The sequence below is a fragment of the Lipophrys pholis genome (genome assembly GCF_963383615.2).
Source record: "Lipophrys pholis genome assembly, chromosome: 7".
NCBI classification, from domain to species: Eukaryota; Metazoa; Chordata; class Actinopteri; order Blenniiformes; family Blenniidae; genus Lipophrys; species Lipophrys pholis.
Genome location: NC_137638.1, coordinates 13,939,336 through 13,956,994, shown reverse-complemented (window position 1 = coordinate 13,956,994; position 17,659 = coordinate 13,939,336). Strand labels below are relative to the sequence as shown.

General features: G+C 40.8%; 1 protein-coding gene across 1 annotated transcript in view; it reads left to right on the top strand.

Moving 5' to 3' along the window:
* Window positions 1-16,430, top strand: part of fbxl17 (F-box and leucine-rich repeat protein 17) — a 220,585-nt gene extending 204,155 nt beyond the window's left edge. Inside the window, exon 11 of the mRNA XM_080466839.1 lies at window positions 15,024-16,430. Coding sequence (XP_080322965.1) covers window positions 15,024-15,161 — 138 coding nt within the window. The 3' untranslated portion in view covers window positions 15,162-16,430. The remainder of the gene's footprint in view (window positions 1-15,023) is intronic.
* Window positions 16,431-17,659: the final 1,229 nt, after the last annotated feature.

Here is a 17,659-nt window from a genome sequence, read left to right as displayed (position 1 = left end):
TTTCCCCCCTAAAAAAAAAAAAACAAGTTAGATCAAATCAACAATTCTTAGTACTTTGAGAATCTGTTTAACCACAACCGGTGCTTTGAGTCTTTATTGTTTTAGAAATCGGAAATTCCAGCTTTTAGCCATTTGCGTTGAGCTTCATTTGCGATTTGCAAAACTAAAGTTGCATCGCGTGTTCAATATCAAACTAGTCTCCACAGTTCAGTTTCAAGTCTTGTGCAATTTATTTGGGTTGCATTTTTTCCTTCAGCCGTCACATTCCTTCTTCATGCTGAATCATAAATTTCATTGATAAGTTCTTGTTGGTGCATTTTGAAATGTGAAGCCTCCTTAAACTTCCTCAGTGCACACATTTCTTTCAATCTAAGTCCTAAATCCTACATTTAGCTTTTGACAATAAAAATAAGACTCACATTCAATCCTGGGCTCGCCCAAAAACTATGATTATTGAACTTCCTGCGGCTGTCACCACTTCTGCTTTACCCAATACTCAAATTTACAGTCAATGCTACTCAGCTAGCTTATAGCCAGTCGTTTGGTTTCGTGGGGCTTTTGACAGATGAAAGACAAACGTCTTTATTCGGCTACTGATCTGAACTCAGTGGAGCAATAAACAAAAAGGCTTTGAGGAAGGTGTGCTGGCTGAGCCAGGGACAGACTGACCGCGAAAACAGCCCAGTTAGCAGAGCAGCTGTGCGTGCTCGGTCTCTGTGTCTGCTCATGATGTCTTCACGTACAGAGCTGAGCGCGGCAGGAAAAAATAAATAAATAAATAAATGATTTGGTGTTTACTTGTGCTGCTGCTCTGCCAGTCACTGTAAATCCATGTTTTTCTTACAATAACCTTTAAAACATGTCACTTATGAAATTAACTTTAAGACCCAAAAAAAAAAAAGAGAAAGTAAGAAAAAAACATGTCTGACTAAGACCATGTCAGTCAAACACTCCTACAAAGGTTCAGCTTTGCTATTTTAGAGAATATGCAAGAAGCTTTTCTTGTGCTTTATGCAAAAAAAAAAAATGCAACTGACAAGCGACTTTGTGCGTCTAACAGTGTTGGTTAATTGTTTTGTTTGTTTTGCATGTTTACTTGGAGAGCTATGTGAAGATAAGGCACCAATACGTAATTTACTGTTTACCTGTCAGTTTTCACCTGTCTCTGGACAAACAGGGTCAAACAACTGTGTTGATATTTCTCCATCCCAAGTTCTGAATAAGGGAATCTGCAAAGCTTGAAATTACCTGTCAAAAACATGTTGTGTTTGTCGTCATGTTAGCAGGACCTGTCTTCGTTCTTTTCGAAGCTCTAAAAAGATAGTAAAATCGGACTTCAAACCTCTGTAGATAGGATGCATGGCCAGCATACAGGGTCCACAGCTCTGCTGTGTACTTCTTGATTGTTGAACGACTATATTGAAAAATGACATTCTCCAATAGTATTCAAGGCAGAACGGTTACTGAAGACTGTGTCCTTGGTCAGATTTTGAAGGTATTTTAATGCAATTGTGCTTGATAGATTCGGCAGCTCTAACTCTCTTGGCGTCGCCCTTAACTATATCAACTAAATGTTCCTTGCCTGAGCACAGGACTTACACACTTGGGGAAGTATCTCAATATTTATCCATCAACCTACTTCTGTTTAGGGTGTCGTTGCTGTAGCTGAGGGGGTCATTGCCAGTGGCCTCATCCTGAAATGATTTTACTCTGCCTACCTACCGTGAACGTTTGCATTGCAAAAAGTAAATTGTTACATACACATACACTGAGCGGTCTGCTCCTGCCTTTAGTTATTCTTTCTGGGAGCTGTGTTGACAGTGTTGTTGACATATTGTAAATATCCAACAGTTAATATTTCCCTTACAAGGGTCTCTGCAAAGTTGCAGCTGCAGATGTGTGTTTTCTGCGGGAATTCCGTGTGAATGCTATTTGGGAGGGAAAAAAAACGGCTCAGTCAAAATGTAGAACTCCTGTTGTGGTTGTCCTACGAGCTCATGTACAGTATATCTGTCTCTCTGTCCTTCACATGTGCACGTACCTTCACATTGACATTTGGCTATTTAAAATAAACACAATTTCCATCCTATATTTCTCTACCTTGGCTTTTTCTCTCTCTCTCTCTGTGTCCCGAAAGTTTCCACACTAGCTGATGGTGTTCGGTTTCAGAGTGGGCCCTTTCAGTCTTACACAAACTCAGTCCCGTGATAACCTTGACGCGCGGTGCGGACAAACCAGTCAGCTCATCGCCCCGGCAGCGCCGCCCGGCCCGTGTCAATTTGTTTGGAATTGTCAAAACCCCGGGAATTTTAATGTAACAGCCTCCCAGAATGTCACAGGACTTAGAAAGTGTAGAATTCATTTAAGATCTGTTAACACGATCCAGCTGGCTCTCCTCATGTGGAGCAGTGTGAAGGATCGATTTCCTTCGTCACAGTTTATACAAACGTGCTTCCGTACTATATACATTTTGAAGACGGGCAGCCTGAATTGTGTGTCCGCTGTTATTTAGGCTGGTTCAAAGACTTTTTTTTTTTTTTTTTTTTTTAAACTGTGCGAACACAGACCAAGCAAAAGCCCAGATGTGAGTCAAATCGATTTGATTAAATTTTCTGATTTAGACTCTATTTTCAGTAACTGAGCCATTAACCATCTGAATAGAATCGCATTCATACATCTGCCCCACTGACTTCTTTTTTTTTTTTTTTCTTCTTCTTCTTCCTTCTTACATGTCAGTCTGAAGGATTTCCTTTGTGTCTCTGTGTGTTTATACATATGCTCATGGACGCGACGTGTCTGTGTGCAACAGTGTGTGTGTTCTTTGGGAGGAATTTATGTTATTTGCCGTTAACACAGCTCATAATGGTGCATTGAAATCAGAACCACCCCCCTCAAGGCTTGGGTAAATGGCATGCTCCGGCTGCCTCAAATGATTACACCCGTCTTGCCCTCAGGGCCAAATGACCTTGTTGTGACGAAGGGAAAGAATGCGATTGATCCACACTCGCTCAAAAATAATCAAATCAATTCATTTTGTCTCCTTTTAGCGAGTGCTGTGCCGGTCTTTTGAAGGATTCAAACTGGTGCGGAAGAACTGCCTCAATGCTGTGAAAAAATGTCTAATCTTTGCTGCATCTTTTAGCGCGTATGCCGTGGAAAAGCCTGACTACCCACAGTTTATAGTTAAAATGTTAGGCCTTCTCTGTAGGAGGAATAGGTCTCTCTGCGCTCTCACAAACACAATCTAACGTGGTGTATCAATCCAGGCGATGCCTTTGCCTTGTAAAATTTAGTACCCCGGCCTCAGAGGTGGTTTTCATCTAAAAAATTTAAACAACGTTGTAAAAACATCGTGCTCGTTGAACTGGGCAAACCCGGAGACACAAACACACATTAATATGCCAAACTCATGCAAACATACCAAATGCTAATGCAGTAAGATTCAACACTTTTTTTTTTGCTCACCACAAACAAGTTTCCCTCCCTGGGGCAGAGATCCAGCAGCGAGCTTCGCTGATTTGTGGAGAGACAGGCTCTCCCGCTTCACTCTCTACCAAACTGTTACTCATTGCACTCCTTATCTTGACACTGTTTTCATATGTCTCTTATACGTGTTAAGTTGCTTTTGTCCATAATGGGCCTTTCTGGACTCTGTGCGTTTGAAGCCTCCATTCTCCCGTGATGCATCACTTTGGGGATTTAGATATTATTCAGTCTCAGTGGAATGTTTTCCTTTAGAAACGTTTTCACAGCTTGCTCAAATGTGCCTATTTTTCCCTCTTATAGCCTCTCGCTCCTCCTGTCTATTCCTTCTTCCTTTGTCTTTTTCCTCGCCTTATTTCCCCCTCATCTCTTTTTGCCGCCACCCCACTCGCTTCCCCATCTCACTTCCCCGGCTACTTTTCCACTACTTCATTAGAGCGAAAACAAACGGGCAGTCCGGGTTGTGAAACAGAGACAGGAGCAAACTCACAAAGTCAGCATGGAGCTGGACTAGGAAAATAATGACACCGACTGCCACTGGCCTCTTCAGGGATGGCTGGTGGGGAAAGTAAGAGTTATCATAGTAATGACGAGAGGAGGGAAGAGAATCCAGGATACAAAAAAGAATATGGGGTTCAACATGAAGGGGGGGGGGGGGGGGTATTTAATGGATGACAGAAAGCAAATGGAAATAAAAGCAAAATTAGATTAAACAAGAAACAGACGATTCTGGGTATTTTCTATACAAATCACCCCCCCCCCCCCCCCCCCAGAAGTGTTTTGTGTAAGCAGTTTTGAAGTGTGCTCCCATTACCTGAAGTGAGGTGGAGCGCCGTTCGGGGAACAGGTATGAGCACTGCTGCACCCCCAGATAGAGCAACCAGACAGACCTTGTTAAAAGAACAGACATCCCAATCAATATGGTCGTTCCACTGGTGCATCCAGCTGCCAGGGACTATACACAGATAGGCACGGCACAGCAATTTGCAGACATAAACAAGGGCCTAATTGTTCGGGGCCTGGAGGTTTGGAGTGAGGAAAACAAAGATGAAGTATGGTGAAGAGTTAGGAGGCATTTTAACTCTCGTTTAGGAAATGAGAGTTTGGAGTTAGGCAAAACTTTCTTTGATGAGTGTTGTTATTGTGAACGGCGGGGATCCTAAGTTTAAAGGCTCCTAATGCGAGGGGGAATTAGGAAAAAGCTACTGCTCGGGCAGCATCAAGCATGAGATAGGCAGGCTCTCTGGTTTCTATTTTCCAGGCTTTGGTCAGACTCGAATGTTAAAAGTCGCCAAAGTAGTCTGAAAGAGTCATTTGCCATTTGTGATTTTCAGTGTAATCTTAGAGTCTCATCCCACAGAGAAGAGCTGTATTGATTGGCGGTCTTAACTGAAGCCGCCTCCTGATCATCCCTTCATCTTGTTTCTAAAGGGCAGGAGCAAGGGACAGTGAAGGAGAGCGGGTGAAATAAAGTGAGACACCGACCGAGTTCACTGAGTATCTGAAGGGAATTTCAGAATTGACCTTCAACAAAAAAAAAAATCAAAAAAAACCCAACCAGAAACACACACCTGACCCACCTGGCTCACATACACACTCATGCATTCCTCAGCCTTCCTTCCACCTCTTCCACACTTTATTCTTACTCCTCTTGCCTTTTTTTTTTTTTTAGTATTTTGTTTCCTCCTTCTTGTCTTTCTTCTTGGAGTAAGGACAGCCAAGGTTGTTTGAATTTTGGATGCCGCTCACATCGTTTGCTTATTCAATTAGTTCATTCGAGTGGCCCCCTTTCTCTGTTTTCCCCCCTTTTCTCCTCCTCCTTCATCCAGTGCTGTTTACTCGCCACAACCGAGGTCAATATAATCTCATGGAGTCATGGACAGGCAATGGAAAGGACTCTGTTTGGCCCGTACATTCAGACCTGCCAATCTCTATATATTTTTGGCCAATAACTAACATTTTACAAGTCTGACTGCAAATCAGTTTATCGTTTAGGAAAAAAATGAAATCCTGAAGCAAAACTTCTGATAATAACAATACATATTTATCATGCTGTCATGAACAGCGCTTTTGCTGAATAGAACATAATGCTGATTTCTGTGTAGAGACAGGGGCTTTTTACTGCTCCTTTGTTGAGCTCTTAAATACAAAAAAAAACTTGACTTTAATTGCTGTGCTCTCATTTAATTTTTCAGAATTAACCTATAATTCAGAATAATGACTCTGCAGCAAGTGGTGACCACACTTTATGGGCTTTCAGATGAGATCACTGCATGTTGTTCAATGATTTGCTTGTGACTTGGGACGCTTCACATTTTTTCATCCATGCTCTCTTTACGATAAAAATCACAATGAATTTCATGCCATGACGTTGGGTCGAACTGTCCTTGCTATTGAATTATTTATTCAACCTGTAGAAAAAAAGTAGTCACGAGAGACAAGGAAAAAAACAATTAAACAAAGTCGCTCTGTTGTGATTAACTTTGAGGAATTTTTGCTCGTTTCTGACCTTCTCTAAGCCGCTCTGGAATTTGTATTGATGGTTTGTGGTGGGGAGTGTGTATGTGCGTTTCCACCTTACAGCCGAATGCTTTTACCATTCATAGGCAGTGTTACTTTACACAGAGCATCGAACTTGTGAACAGAATATTATATTGTATTTCCAGTGAGAACAATATATGACCTCCACCAGTCCGGGTAGGAACTGAACGCTGGCTCTCTTTTTCTGTTGGTCAGTTTACCACCATATCTCTGTTTCTGTCCGAATTGTCTATAATCTTCTAATAGTATATAATTCTTACCTTAGTCATGGAAAAAAAAAAAATCCAACTCTTTATGCATAAATCAATGATTAAAGAAATGCCAATTTTAGGGTTTTTTTCCGTGGGGGTACCCTTATTTATTTATTTATTTATTTAACTAGTATGAACAATCTTTTTTTTTTTTTTTAAAAGTGCTATGTCAAATATTCAATGCTTCAATGATTATCTTCAAAACCAAAAACAAGTGATTCTAATGTCATTTTGTTCACAAAAAGTAGTTATGCTACAAATGACGGGCTGTGTGATCCAACTTGGATGGATAATTTGGAACTTGACTGAAATGAATCTGACATCTAGTTGGTACGCTATAGCCTGTTCTTCACACTTCTTCATCCTTCATTGCAATGGATCATTTCATATCGTTAAAAAAAACAAAAAAACAAAAAACTCAAACAGACACAATTATCTTGCTGTAATTTACTGAAGACATAAATTGGCTGTCTCCAGAGACTGGTGACTTTTGGTTTTCACAAATAATTGTACTTTGTTTATGCTAAGGTTTTACTTGTATTCTTTATTTCAATTCAAACAGTGCAGCACATTAAATGTCCCTCTCACACTGGCTTGTTCGATATGTAAACACACCAGCTCAGGCTTTAAACTTACTTTCAATTTTGCTGTGATTGTGTTTCGCCTTATTTTTTTTGAGGAGACGAGCTAATAAATTATGGAAAGCAACTTGAGTTATTGTATGTTTTCCTCCAGTCTGCAGAGATAAGAAGGCCCATGTAGAAAGAGGGATTGGGCTGAGCCTGGTACACATTCCTTTGGTTACCTTTGTCACGTGTGATGGAGTGTGGGGTTTACAAACCTGGCCCCCAGAACCTCTTTCTCTGACCCTGTTCAGTGTGTGTGTGTGTGTGTGTGTGTGTGTGTGTGTGTGTGTGTGTGTGTGTGTGTGTGTGTGTGTGTGTGTGTGTGTGTGTGTGTGTGTGTGTGTGTGTGTGTGTGTGTGTGTGTGTGTGTGTGTGTGTGTGTGTGTGTGTGTGTGTGTGTGTGTGTGTGTGTGTGTGTGTGTGTGTGTGTGTATTCTGACACCCTGCTTTTCAGTTCTGCTGCCGTCTGATATAGTGCAGAAATGAGGAGGACCAGACCTTAGTTGTCGCAAGCGATGCCTGACCTGGTTTTTAAAAGCACATTGAGAGCTTTGCACTGCAGGTTTCTGAGGGCTGCTTGGCTTTCTGAGACAAAATCAAAATGTTTGAGCTCAGGCTTTCCTCAGCGAAACGCAGTCTATTCCTTAAGCTTCCAAGGCAATCCATCAATAGTTCATTTAGAAATATTGAATCCCTCAGAATAAGTTTGGTGGGGGGACTTCTTTTCTGTATCAGTACTCCTGAAACCCCCTGTATGGTTCGTCCTCTCTTTCATTCACCTCGCTCTCCCTCCTTCCTGCTCTTATCTAAGATGTTAAGCTATCTTTCAGTTGTCCAGTTACTCGTTGAGAAACTTTACAACTGGGGCTTTTCCTCTGAGCAGTTTAAAGAAGGCTATAAATCTTGCTTGTTTAAATTCAGACCCCTTTAAGCTGTGTTTTTACTAAGACCTGATGCACTGCATTCTTCTGCTGCCTAAACAGGCTTTTTAAACATTTACCCCAAATGTATTTACTGGTTGACTGATACACTGTCTACATGGGAGGAGACAGGGAACGGGGGTATTTGTCTCTCTTTATGGGCCTGGGACCAGCAATGGCTGCCACATGGCCAAAGAAAATGGGAAGGAAGGGAAATAAAAAAAAAGAAATAAATAAATAGGGAAACAAGACAGACCTGCATTGAATTTAATGAAAGCACAGTCGGGCAATATTATTGGAAGAAGACATAAAATTGCTATACAGGAAGTATTGTGGATCATGTCTTTGTTTTCTGGAATCTTACTGCGCATTTATTGAAATTACTTTCAATATCAACAGTCAGTGCTTCATTTCTTTTCCGGAGTCACGGTTTGTTCTAAACAATCCAATACAGTGGATTTTGATGTAGCAACGATATGTTGTTACTTTTATTTATTTATTTCTTTTGAGTTTTACATTGCCTCAATTTTCTCTCTTCCTATTTCTTCTATTTTCTTTGCCTGATTGCTCGCTGCACGGAGAGGGTGCGCTCACCATGGCGGCCTAATACGACATGCATCTTCATGTTTGTGTATCTGATTATCGATTTACAGCCCGGTTCTTCTTTTTCCCAGCTGAGAATGTGAACCGCTGCGACATTAGTCATCTTTACGAGGTGTTTTACTGTGCTGCTTACCAGGAGAAGGCCCGGTGTTTGCAGTAAATGTATATTTTACGTGGTGATAGAGTGCATTTGCATCGGTGGATTAGTCGTAGAAAGAAAGGGAGGGGGGGGGGACTCGGTATTGAGGAAAAGTGCACATATGAGCACTCCACAAGAGAGCAGAGGTCAGCTCAGCAACTTACTGTCACTTACCTTCAGCTGTCTCACGTAAAAGTTGAGGAGCAGCCGTCGGCGAGCGCTCAGACACACACAACTGTAGAAACGGGCTCTCGTTTATTGTCCAACATAAAAGGTGCTTCTTTTTTTTTTGCCAAACAACATATCAGACGTACATCTTTTTGTTTTCCCCTCGTCTCTCCTTCACCCTCTTGTAAACCCTGACAACAGCGCATTACCCGTCAGGATGAATTACACCACACTCAGATCTAGAGGGCCGCATCTTTGAAGTTAAAATGGGGGAAAATATCATAAGTATAGGCCTCAGTCCAGATAGCCATGGCTGCTCTCCCAGATGCTTCTCGGAGATTAGAATCATCAGTGAGTAGCGATTTGCTCGATCATATGGCTCTCCTACAGACTTGGCAGCAGGTTTGAAGGAAGGTTTGTACAGTACAGCACACTAGATCACCACTGTATGGCTTTTAAGAAAAGAAAAAAAAGTTCCCGGTATGTCTAAAGCAATATCCCTGCCACGATGTTTTCTGATGGCCTCTTCAAGCTTAAGTTACCCAACTCGCCATTAAGTACCATTTTGCCCAGTCAAAAAAAAAAAAAGAAGAAAAACCCCAACAAACAAAACTGTATTCCATGTGGAAAACTGCTGAATCACAGGTTCAACGGGCATGTGGCTCGGCTGGAACTGGAGGCGTCCCCTCCCAACTATCCAGTCAGCTACAGTATTCGCTCTGACCTTCATGTCTAACATCGGCCCCGAGCCGCAAATACCAAGCAGGTGGGGTGAAGTCATCACATCTCATTCAACATAGCGCAGAGCCACGGAAAGGGCATACGGCGCGATTCTAGCTGGAAAGAGACATACCGTAGCTGTGAACTCTGGGAACTTGCTACAAGTGGGTTTCTTTTACAAAAGGCTGTTGTTTTGCAAGCACACAAAGTGGCACAGTTACTCTCGCTGGCAGGCTGGCGCAGTGGAAGAGAGTTATGACGTATGAATGCCTCAGTCAACCGATTTTCTGTCAACAAGATTTTCAGTCCACCTTCAATGAGCTGTCTTAAAATAAGCGTAAGCGTACAGTTTGTCATTCAAGATGCCATTTAATTAAAATAGATCCCAAGCAAGGTGCCAGGGATTTCTGTGCTCTGTTATTACAATATACACCTTATATATATACACTGTTAGATGTGATTGATAGTTTCTTCAATTTGACCGGCATCGCCGCCATAGTAAAAGATATGAATTATGATCTTTTGTTGGACGGGACTGTAATTATACTTCAGAATATAAAATACGCTAAAACTAAAAACCTCACTTAATTTTTTTCTCTTCACTGAGTTGTCATAATGAAGAGCAGCGCAGGTCAGCGCAACGCTCTTCGTGATTTCCATCAAAGCCGTCGTGTTGCAGCACAAACATTCAGCCACAACCCTGCAATTAGGGAATGATTCAGCTTTTTGATTGTTCACTGTGTTGTGTCTGCCATGTTTGCTCAGCAAGTGGAGCCGCACTAAATTAGCATTAATGAATGTTACGGCCTCTCATCAGTTTGACGGGTCTATTCTTTAGATCAGTTTTAATTGTAATTAAACCCTGATTAACGAGCTGGGGAGATGTTTCATTCTCTTTTCAAGAATGTGGTATAATATGTTATGAAGGCAGTTGTGGGATTGTCATTTATTTTGTTAATGAGGCGCCTGCCGTATGTCTAAACAAATTGAACTTGTCACTGGAGTCGCAATGTTTGGAGGCCTTGATTAAACCGGGCCTCCAATCCTGCTTTGGTCCACTGTAAGAACAATATCATGGGTCATCTTCTTTTTTTGGTAAAGCACAGCTGTAGTTTGAGGGTTTAAAACGTTGATCAAGCCACCGAGTCACCTGACTGAGACCTTTAAAAAGGCCAACAAAGGACACATTTTTAATCTTGTGGCCTCGCAGGCTTCAATAAGCAGACTTTATAGGCCAAAGTTGAACTTGTTTTTTGTTTTTTTTTACATTTTTACATTTCTGAGGATATAATTTGTGTGTAAAATGCTTCGCAAATCCATCACTAGAGGAAAATATGTTTTGCTTACATGTTTATATTTGAACCAAGTGAGGACGGGTAACTTTCATGTTTGAACCGATACGGCGCTGATACCCGGTACCTAGGAATTAGAACCGGTACTCAGTGGTGCCAATCTTCGGAACTTTTGTGTGTGTTTATGCGGTGATAAATGTTAATTTGTTTTAAAGTTAAATAAATATTTAAAGAAAGAAATCTCAACAGTTTCATTTTTTTTTCTTCTTTTATTTCCCTTTCTTTTTAGCTTTTTTTTTTTTATCTCAACAGTTTTCAATTAAACACTTTTTGTCACGATGTAAACTTTAACAAATTTATCAAAACAACACCGGACTGCTTGTTTCGTAACATCACGGGTGTTTCACAAATTTCTTCAACATGAAAACCCTCAACTACAACTATGGAGTGTTTTTTTCTTAATATTGCACAAATTAAAAGCCCGCTTCACGTACTCTTATTCCTTTCCCCACTGGAAACATTGTGATGTAAGGTCTATGGTGCGTCTGTGTGCACTTTCCAGCCTTGGGAAGCATCTTGCGCTGAACCAGGAGCTTCCTTCAGATTAGACGTACTCCCGCCGCTAGCCTTGCACTTCGCGTCACTTATATTGCTTCGATAATCCGCGTCGCATTTTGAAAAGTGGAGCCGTCCTTTTTGAGCGCTTTCAATCGGCCATGCTTCCGTAGCCTCCGTTGTATGAAGCCGTAACTGTTGACGTCATTACGCTCGTCTGCGTGCAATGCTGTGTTCAAGTCCGGCTCGGAAAATCGCCCACTCTTCCATTCCCTCACAGTCACAGGGACGCTTTTGGGTACCGGAAAATATTCTTAAAATCAGGGTCACCGCTCCTCGTTGACTTTTAATTCATATGAATAACAATTGAAAAAGAAAACCTAAAGCTTCTAAATATATTTAGCTAAATTCAGGTTTACATCTGTTTAAACAATTTTAATTGAAAAATATCTGCCAAGTCTCAAATGAATGAAAAAGATGTGCGAATCTTGTTTTGTTTATCTGATTTCAAACAACAGATCAAACATCCTGCAGCCTAAATATGAAGTGGAAAACACAAAATAAATCTGCAACAAAGCTCCAAAAACTGTGTGTTGCAGACAGGCGGTGGCACCTCGTGATTAACACTCGTTTCCACCTAAAGCCTGCATGTGATTGAAAACAGGTGAATGGTGAACGCAGCTATTACAGCAACGAAAGCCACTTTGCCGCTTACATTTGACCCAGCTGGAGAATCTTGTGCAGAAAAAGACGTTGCACAATGACTTTGATTGTTATATTTTCTTTCAGGCCCCCGTGCTCGTATCCGCACCACTGCCTCGCTGGAGTCTGATCTTTTCAGTCGGTGCGGATATGCAGTGTTTTGTTTAATAAAACAGGTGGAATACTCATATGATCTCATAATAGTGTAAATTCTTAAAGGCAATACCCTCCAACACTGTCTTATTAATGATCCCTCTGCGATGCTAATGCGTCACCGATCAATCTTGAATAGTTCGCTGGAATTTTCTCATTTTGACTTTTTCCTGCATATTTAATGAAGCTTTCCAGGAGCTGAAGTGTCGTAGTATTATTTCACTTTAAAAAAAAAGAAAAAGAAAAGAAAAGGCTTCAGCCTGTCTCTGTTGTCTCCTCAGCATTGACTGGAGACAGAACTGAAGCGAGGTATTGTTGGCAATGTTTCGCTGCATTTTCTGATCAGAGACGGGGGGAAAAAAAAAAATTGGATGAAAGACCAAAGGACTTTTTGACCCTATGCTCTTGATTTCACTTTTTTTTTTTTTTTCGGATTCATGGACATCCTCAAAGAGTCTTTGTGTTGGCATCAAGTAGCTGAACTCCGGCATGCCGTTTCTCCCTTGGCAATCAAAGGGAAGACTAACAGGCAGTTGCTGCCTTTTACCCTTATTGGATTCACTTGTTCTGAGCAGATTCCATCTTCCTCTCTGTTACTCAAGACACATTGTTGGTCAGTCCACACATGTCCATTTCTCAGACGCTGATGGATTTTTTTTTCTCTCTTCTGGAACTTTGTCTTTTTGTGCATCTGTCTCCCCATTTGTTTTCTCAATATGTGATAAAGAAAAGCTGCATTCCACCACTTAGGGAAACCGCGCTCCTTTGAAGATTAGACCGAATGGCAACCACAGCTGATCATAACCTCGCGGAGGACTTTTCCTCCAGACGAGAGAAACCTCGGGGGCCGCGAGGTTCTCAGAGAACAGTGTGAACGACGTTGTTGCTGCTTTGGCAACAAACGGATGACTGTCTCCTCGACATGTGTGTGAGTGTTTATACATGATTTCCCCTGGAAAGTGTCACGCTCGTGGGTGGGCGGGGGTTGGTTCTGGGTGGGTTGCGGCGAACCCCTTCAAGGTCTCCTGGGTTACTCTTGCCTCTGCTCTTTGTCAGTTTCTCAGACTTTCTCACTCTTGGCCCTCACCGATGGTTTGACAAGCACATAGGACTGGCAAAGAAGTGCCGGAGTGTCTATTAAGCGCTTGTCTTTCTAGTCCTCGGAGAACATGAAGGCCTCATTAGTCCGGTGAGCTAAGCTGTCCTCGAGCACTAAACCCCTCTTCACAGTCCAATCTTCTGTGCATGTGTGGTTATTGCACATGTACACACACTTTTTTTTATTATTTCAAAGGAATTCCTTGTCCCTCATTTTTCAATTGAGCAATAACATATTTAAAAGCAAATTATTCATCAGTTTTTTGGTTGAATTAAGCATCATAAGATGATGTCGACCATCTAACATATTTTGATTTACTTGAATAAAACGTTATATTATCCAGGAAATGTGAATTATTGAATTATCCAATCATTCTATGATAAACTCTTAATACTATTGTTGTTTGTTATTATCGTTTGATGAAAGGTAATATAAATCAGGAAATATCAAGCCAATCAACATTATTTAAATTCAATTTAAATTACTTAAAATACACCAGCAACATAAATAAAATGATTTCTTAAATCCAGCGGCAACGGTTCATTTAATCCAAAGGTATTTACCGACTGTACTGGACAGCTGCAGTAAACAATCATGTTTTTGAAGCCCTGAATTTAATGAGATCGCCATTTCTGCAGACCTCAAATATTCTGGCGGCTTGTCAGACACAAAGCTCCTTCACCTCGCTTAATTTGTATGCTGGGAATGCAGGTAAACCTGGAGTTTCAATTTGCTCCGTGTGAAATAAATACAAAGGTTCAGCACATATATAATGTTTAAGGAAACCGACAGCCGATCTACTGTCCATGGTGAAGATGGTTTGACGGAGACGGGTCTCATCTCACAGGATGAAAGGGAGGACTGATCACCTGAGAGTAGAAATGTGTCTCCATGTTGGCGCCCAGCCACAGTTTTATCCCGCCGTATAAAAAAAAGAACGGTCGTTCTACTGTGATCAAACAGCAAAACGAAGAGAGAAGAAAAGTCTCATCTTTGCTTCACAGTTTATTGTTGGGCTTGTGGCAAACCTTGTCCTTGATGCTTTTGCTTTTTTTTTTATGAGAGGATGTTGAGGTTTTTATTTCATCATAGTGAAAGTTTAACTTTTTTTTTTTTTTTTTTTTGAAATATACAATTGTTTTCAACCAATTAAAAAAAAACTCTTTTGAGAATGGGATGATGTGAACACTCGCAGCTTCCTAACAGCGTGGCTTATGCCAATGAAATGAAATTGTTGAAATCCTTTGCTTTCTTTGAAATCGTGTTTAGGTAGAAACAAATCATTTCATATAGAACAAAAACAAATGCAGCTCAATGTGAGGGAGACCAAAGAGTCCAGACACGCGTGACCTCAGTTAACACAGTTGACATGCTTTGACTCCTACAGATATCTAGAAATGGTATTGACTAAAAACGGAACCAAAAACACGGACGTCCACGACAAGAAAGGGTCAGAGTTGCCTCTATTTTCTGTTTAAGATATTTTTTTATCGAGCAATTCAGATTCATATACATTTTTGACAAGCGTACAGGGCTCAGTTTGATTATTATTCCCACAGTTTCACCCCACCCCCGCACGAGAGAAAAAAAAATAAAGATAAATAAAATAAGAAAAAAATACAACATGAATAATAAGTTTCGAGGAAAAAGAGTTTCCTCTATCGTCTGACGAGGGTCCATCCTTTAACATCCGTGCTGCTCCTCTGGCGTCCTTAACGTGTTCTGATTGTGACGACCGCGTTAAGGTTGTGTCTCTCTGTGTTCCTTCCAGGTGAACGAGGAGACGGTGGAGAGGCTGGTGGTCCAGTACCCTCACATCGTGTTCAGCACGGTGATGCAGGACTGCAAGAGAACCCTGGAGAGAGCATATCAAATGGGCTGGAGCCCCAACACATCGAACGCTTCGTAGCTACTGCTGGATAAACCGCACACACAACGCACACAACACACACACACACACACACACACACACACACACACACACACACACACACACACACACACACACACACACACACACACACACACACACACACACACACACACACACACACAACACATAGCTGCACAGACGCCCCTGTTTTCTATACAAACACAATAAACGCAGCTCAATCATGTCTTGCTTCTCAATTTGCTGTTCAGTCATGCATGTGACAAAAAAGAAAAAGAAAAAAAAAACTAACTGGTCCATCAAAAGTTTTATTTCAAACAAATCTCCTATTTTAGTACAGTATTTTATAATCGAGGGAGATGTCGTACACCTACCAGTTTAAGGTTATGTTCAAAAACTGAATTGTAGTTATTTTCATTGGCAATAAGTCCGATACCACTGAACAACATGGTGCATTTCGTCCGACCAGAATCCTGAGCTAAGAGTTTTCAACTTTGACCTTTCAAGTCCCTCGGCATAATCGCGAGGTAAAGGAGAGTGTTCGCTTTTCTTTAATCTGTATTGACGATGTGCATCATTGAATCAAGGACTTTCAGCGATGGTTGGGCCAGAAATATTTTTGTTGAAATGAGATATAAAGAGAAAAAAAAAAGAAAAGAAAGAAGAAAAAAAAAACCTTAACTGGACACTTTGAGGTGTTTACACCTTCCAAACTGAACTCAAGTGAGATATCGCACAAGCAGAGACTCAGAATCATCTCCAGAAGACAACTGAACAACTCACTTGAGGCATTTTGAGGAATTTGTGATGTTTATTCTGTTCGTTCGGCTCGTTGTTTTCCTCTGTGGGGTGTTCAGTACAGTGTTAAAGGCATTTGTGAACGTGTATTAGTAGTGAGATTGTTGCAGAGGTGTCAACATGACGGACAGATCTCTCTCTGCAGTGACTTAATATGCACAACATTTGTCAGACGGAGAAATGCTTCACGCTGGAAGCAGGAGAAAAAACCTCTGCCCAATAAATGGCAGGAAAATGGCATTAACTACATTTTTGAAAAGTGCATGTTTACATTGAGATCCTGAGGGTTTTTTTGGTTTTGTTTTTTTTTCCAGCTGGAGCACTTGTGAGGAGAAGTTGAAATTAACATTCACATGACTTCAGATCAATGCTGCTTTAATTGCCATGCATAGATTTACTGTTGACTGAGCATCACCTTGAGTCATTACAGAATGAAACAAAAGAGTGCTTGAAATAGAAGTTGCCTTTCCCCCCCAACACCCCCCCCCCCCCCCCCCAAAAAGAAAAAAAACAGGGTTATATTTTTCAAATATAACTGCAGCCACTTCGATGGTTGGTAAGAGGAAGCAGTAAGCCTTATGTGGTGAATAAATGCCATCCTGTAAGCAACCTGGAATTAAACCAGATTTTAATAAAGAAATATTTATCTTCTCTGAATTTATCTGAAAACCATATTTCAGTTGTTTGCTCTGATATATACATCTATATAAATACATACTGTGTGGGATTTTCTCAGCCTAATATTGTTTTTTTTTTTTTTTTTTTAAGCATATACTTGTAACATTAGCTATGTAGCAACGCCATGAGCAATTTATCTTTCTTAGTGGTGTAGGATGTAAAGTAAAGAAGAAACAAAGAAGAAAAAAAAGGGCTCAGGCCTGAATCCAGGACGAGTCGAAGTCGGTTTGGTTAAAGCTTGTTCATTTTTCATCTATTCTATAGACATTCAGTAGTGTACCATTAAGGATGCAAATAACCAGGGTACTTTTCTATGGTGTGAACCAGCTCTGGGCTCAGCCTCCACACAGTCACTCACATCTGAACAATGGCTTACCGGGCTTCGGGTTTGTGTAGAACTGTAAACTTTCCACAGCATATAGAGATTTCAGACAATTAAGAACACATTCATTTTACCCTTGTCAGGATTTGTAGACTTTAAACCGATGAAGAGTTTCTTCCCCGGCCTGTTTCTGTTCAGTTTCTGTTCTTTTGTAATCCCCATATGCACTTTCTTCTCTGCTAGATGTTGACACACTTGATTCCTGATTTGTTAAGGCAACCGTAAATGACTGGATTTACATAAAGATGAATAAAACACTACTACTACAAGCTTTTTTTCCCCTCTTTTCTTTCTGTATGTGCGGGATTGAGGCGTTAGTGGAATAGTCACACTGGCGTTGGGAATACTTTCCATTCATTGTTCATCATGTGGAGAATGTTTAAAACAGTTTTTCCTGATGGAATTGTACTTTTTTTTTATTTTTTTTATATCAATTGTGTTTCAATACAGACACCACAATGCCTATAGTAGTAGATATGGTAGAATTTAAATTTGATGCAGATCCCTTGTATATATTTTCATATAAAAAGCTCAAAGAATCCAGAATGTTTTCTTTGTCGTTAGAAATGTGATATTTTCCAATGATATATTTTTTTTCCTCTCCTGAACACTGAGGCAACAATCACCCGGCAGTTTCCTTGAGGTGTACTTTCAAGGT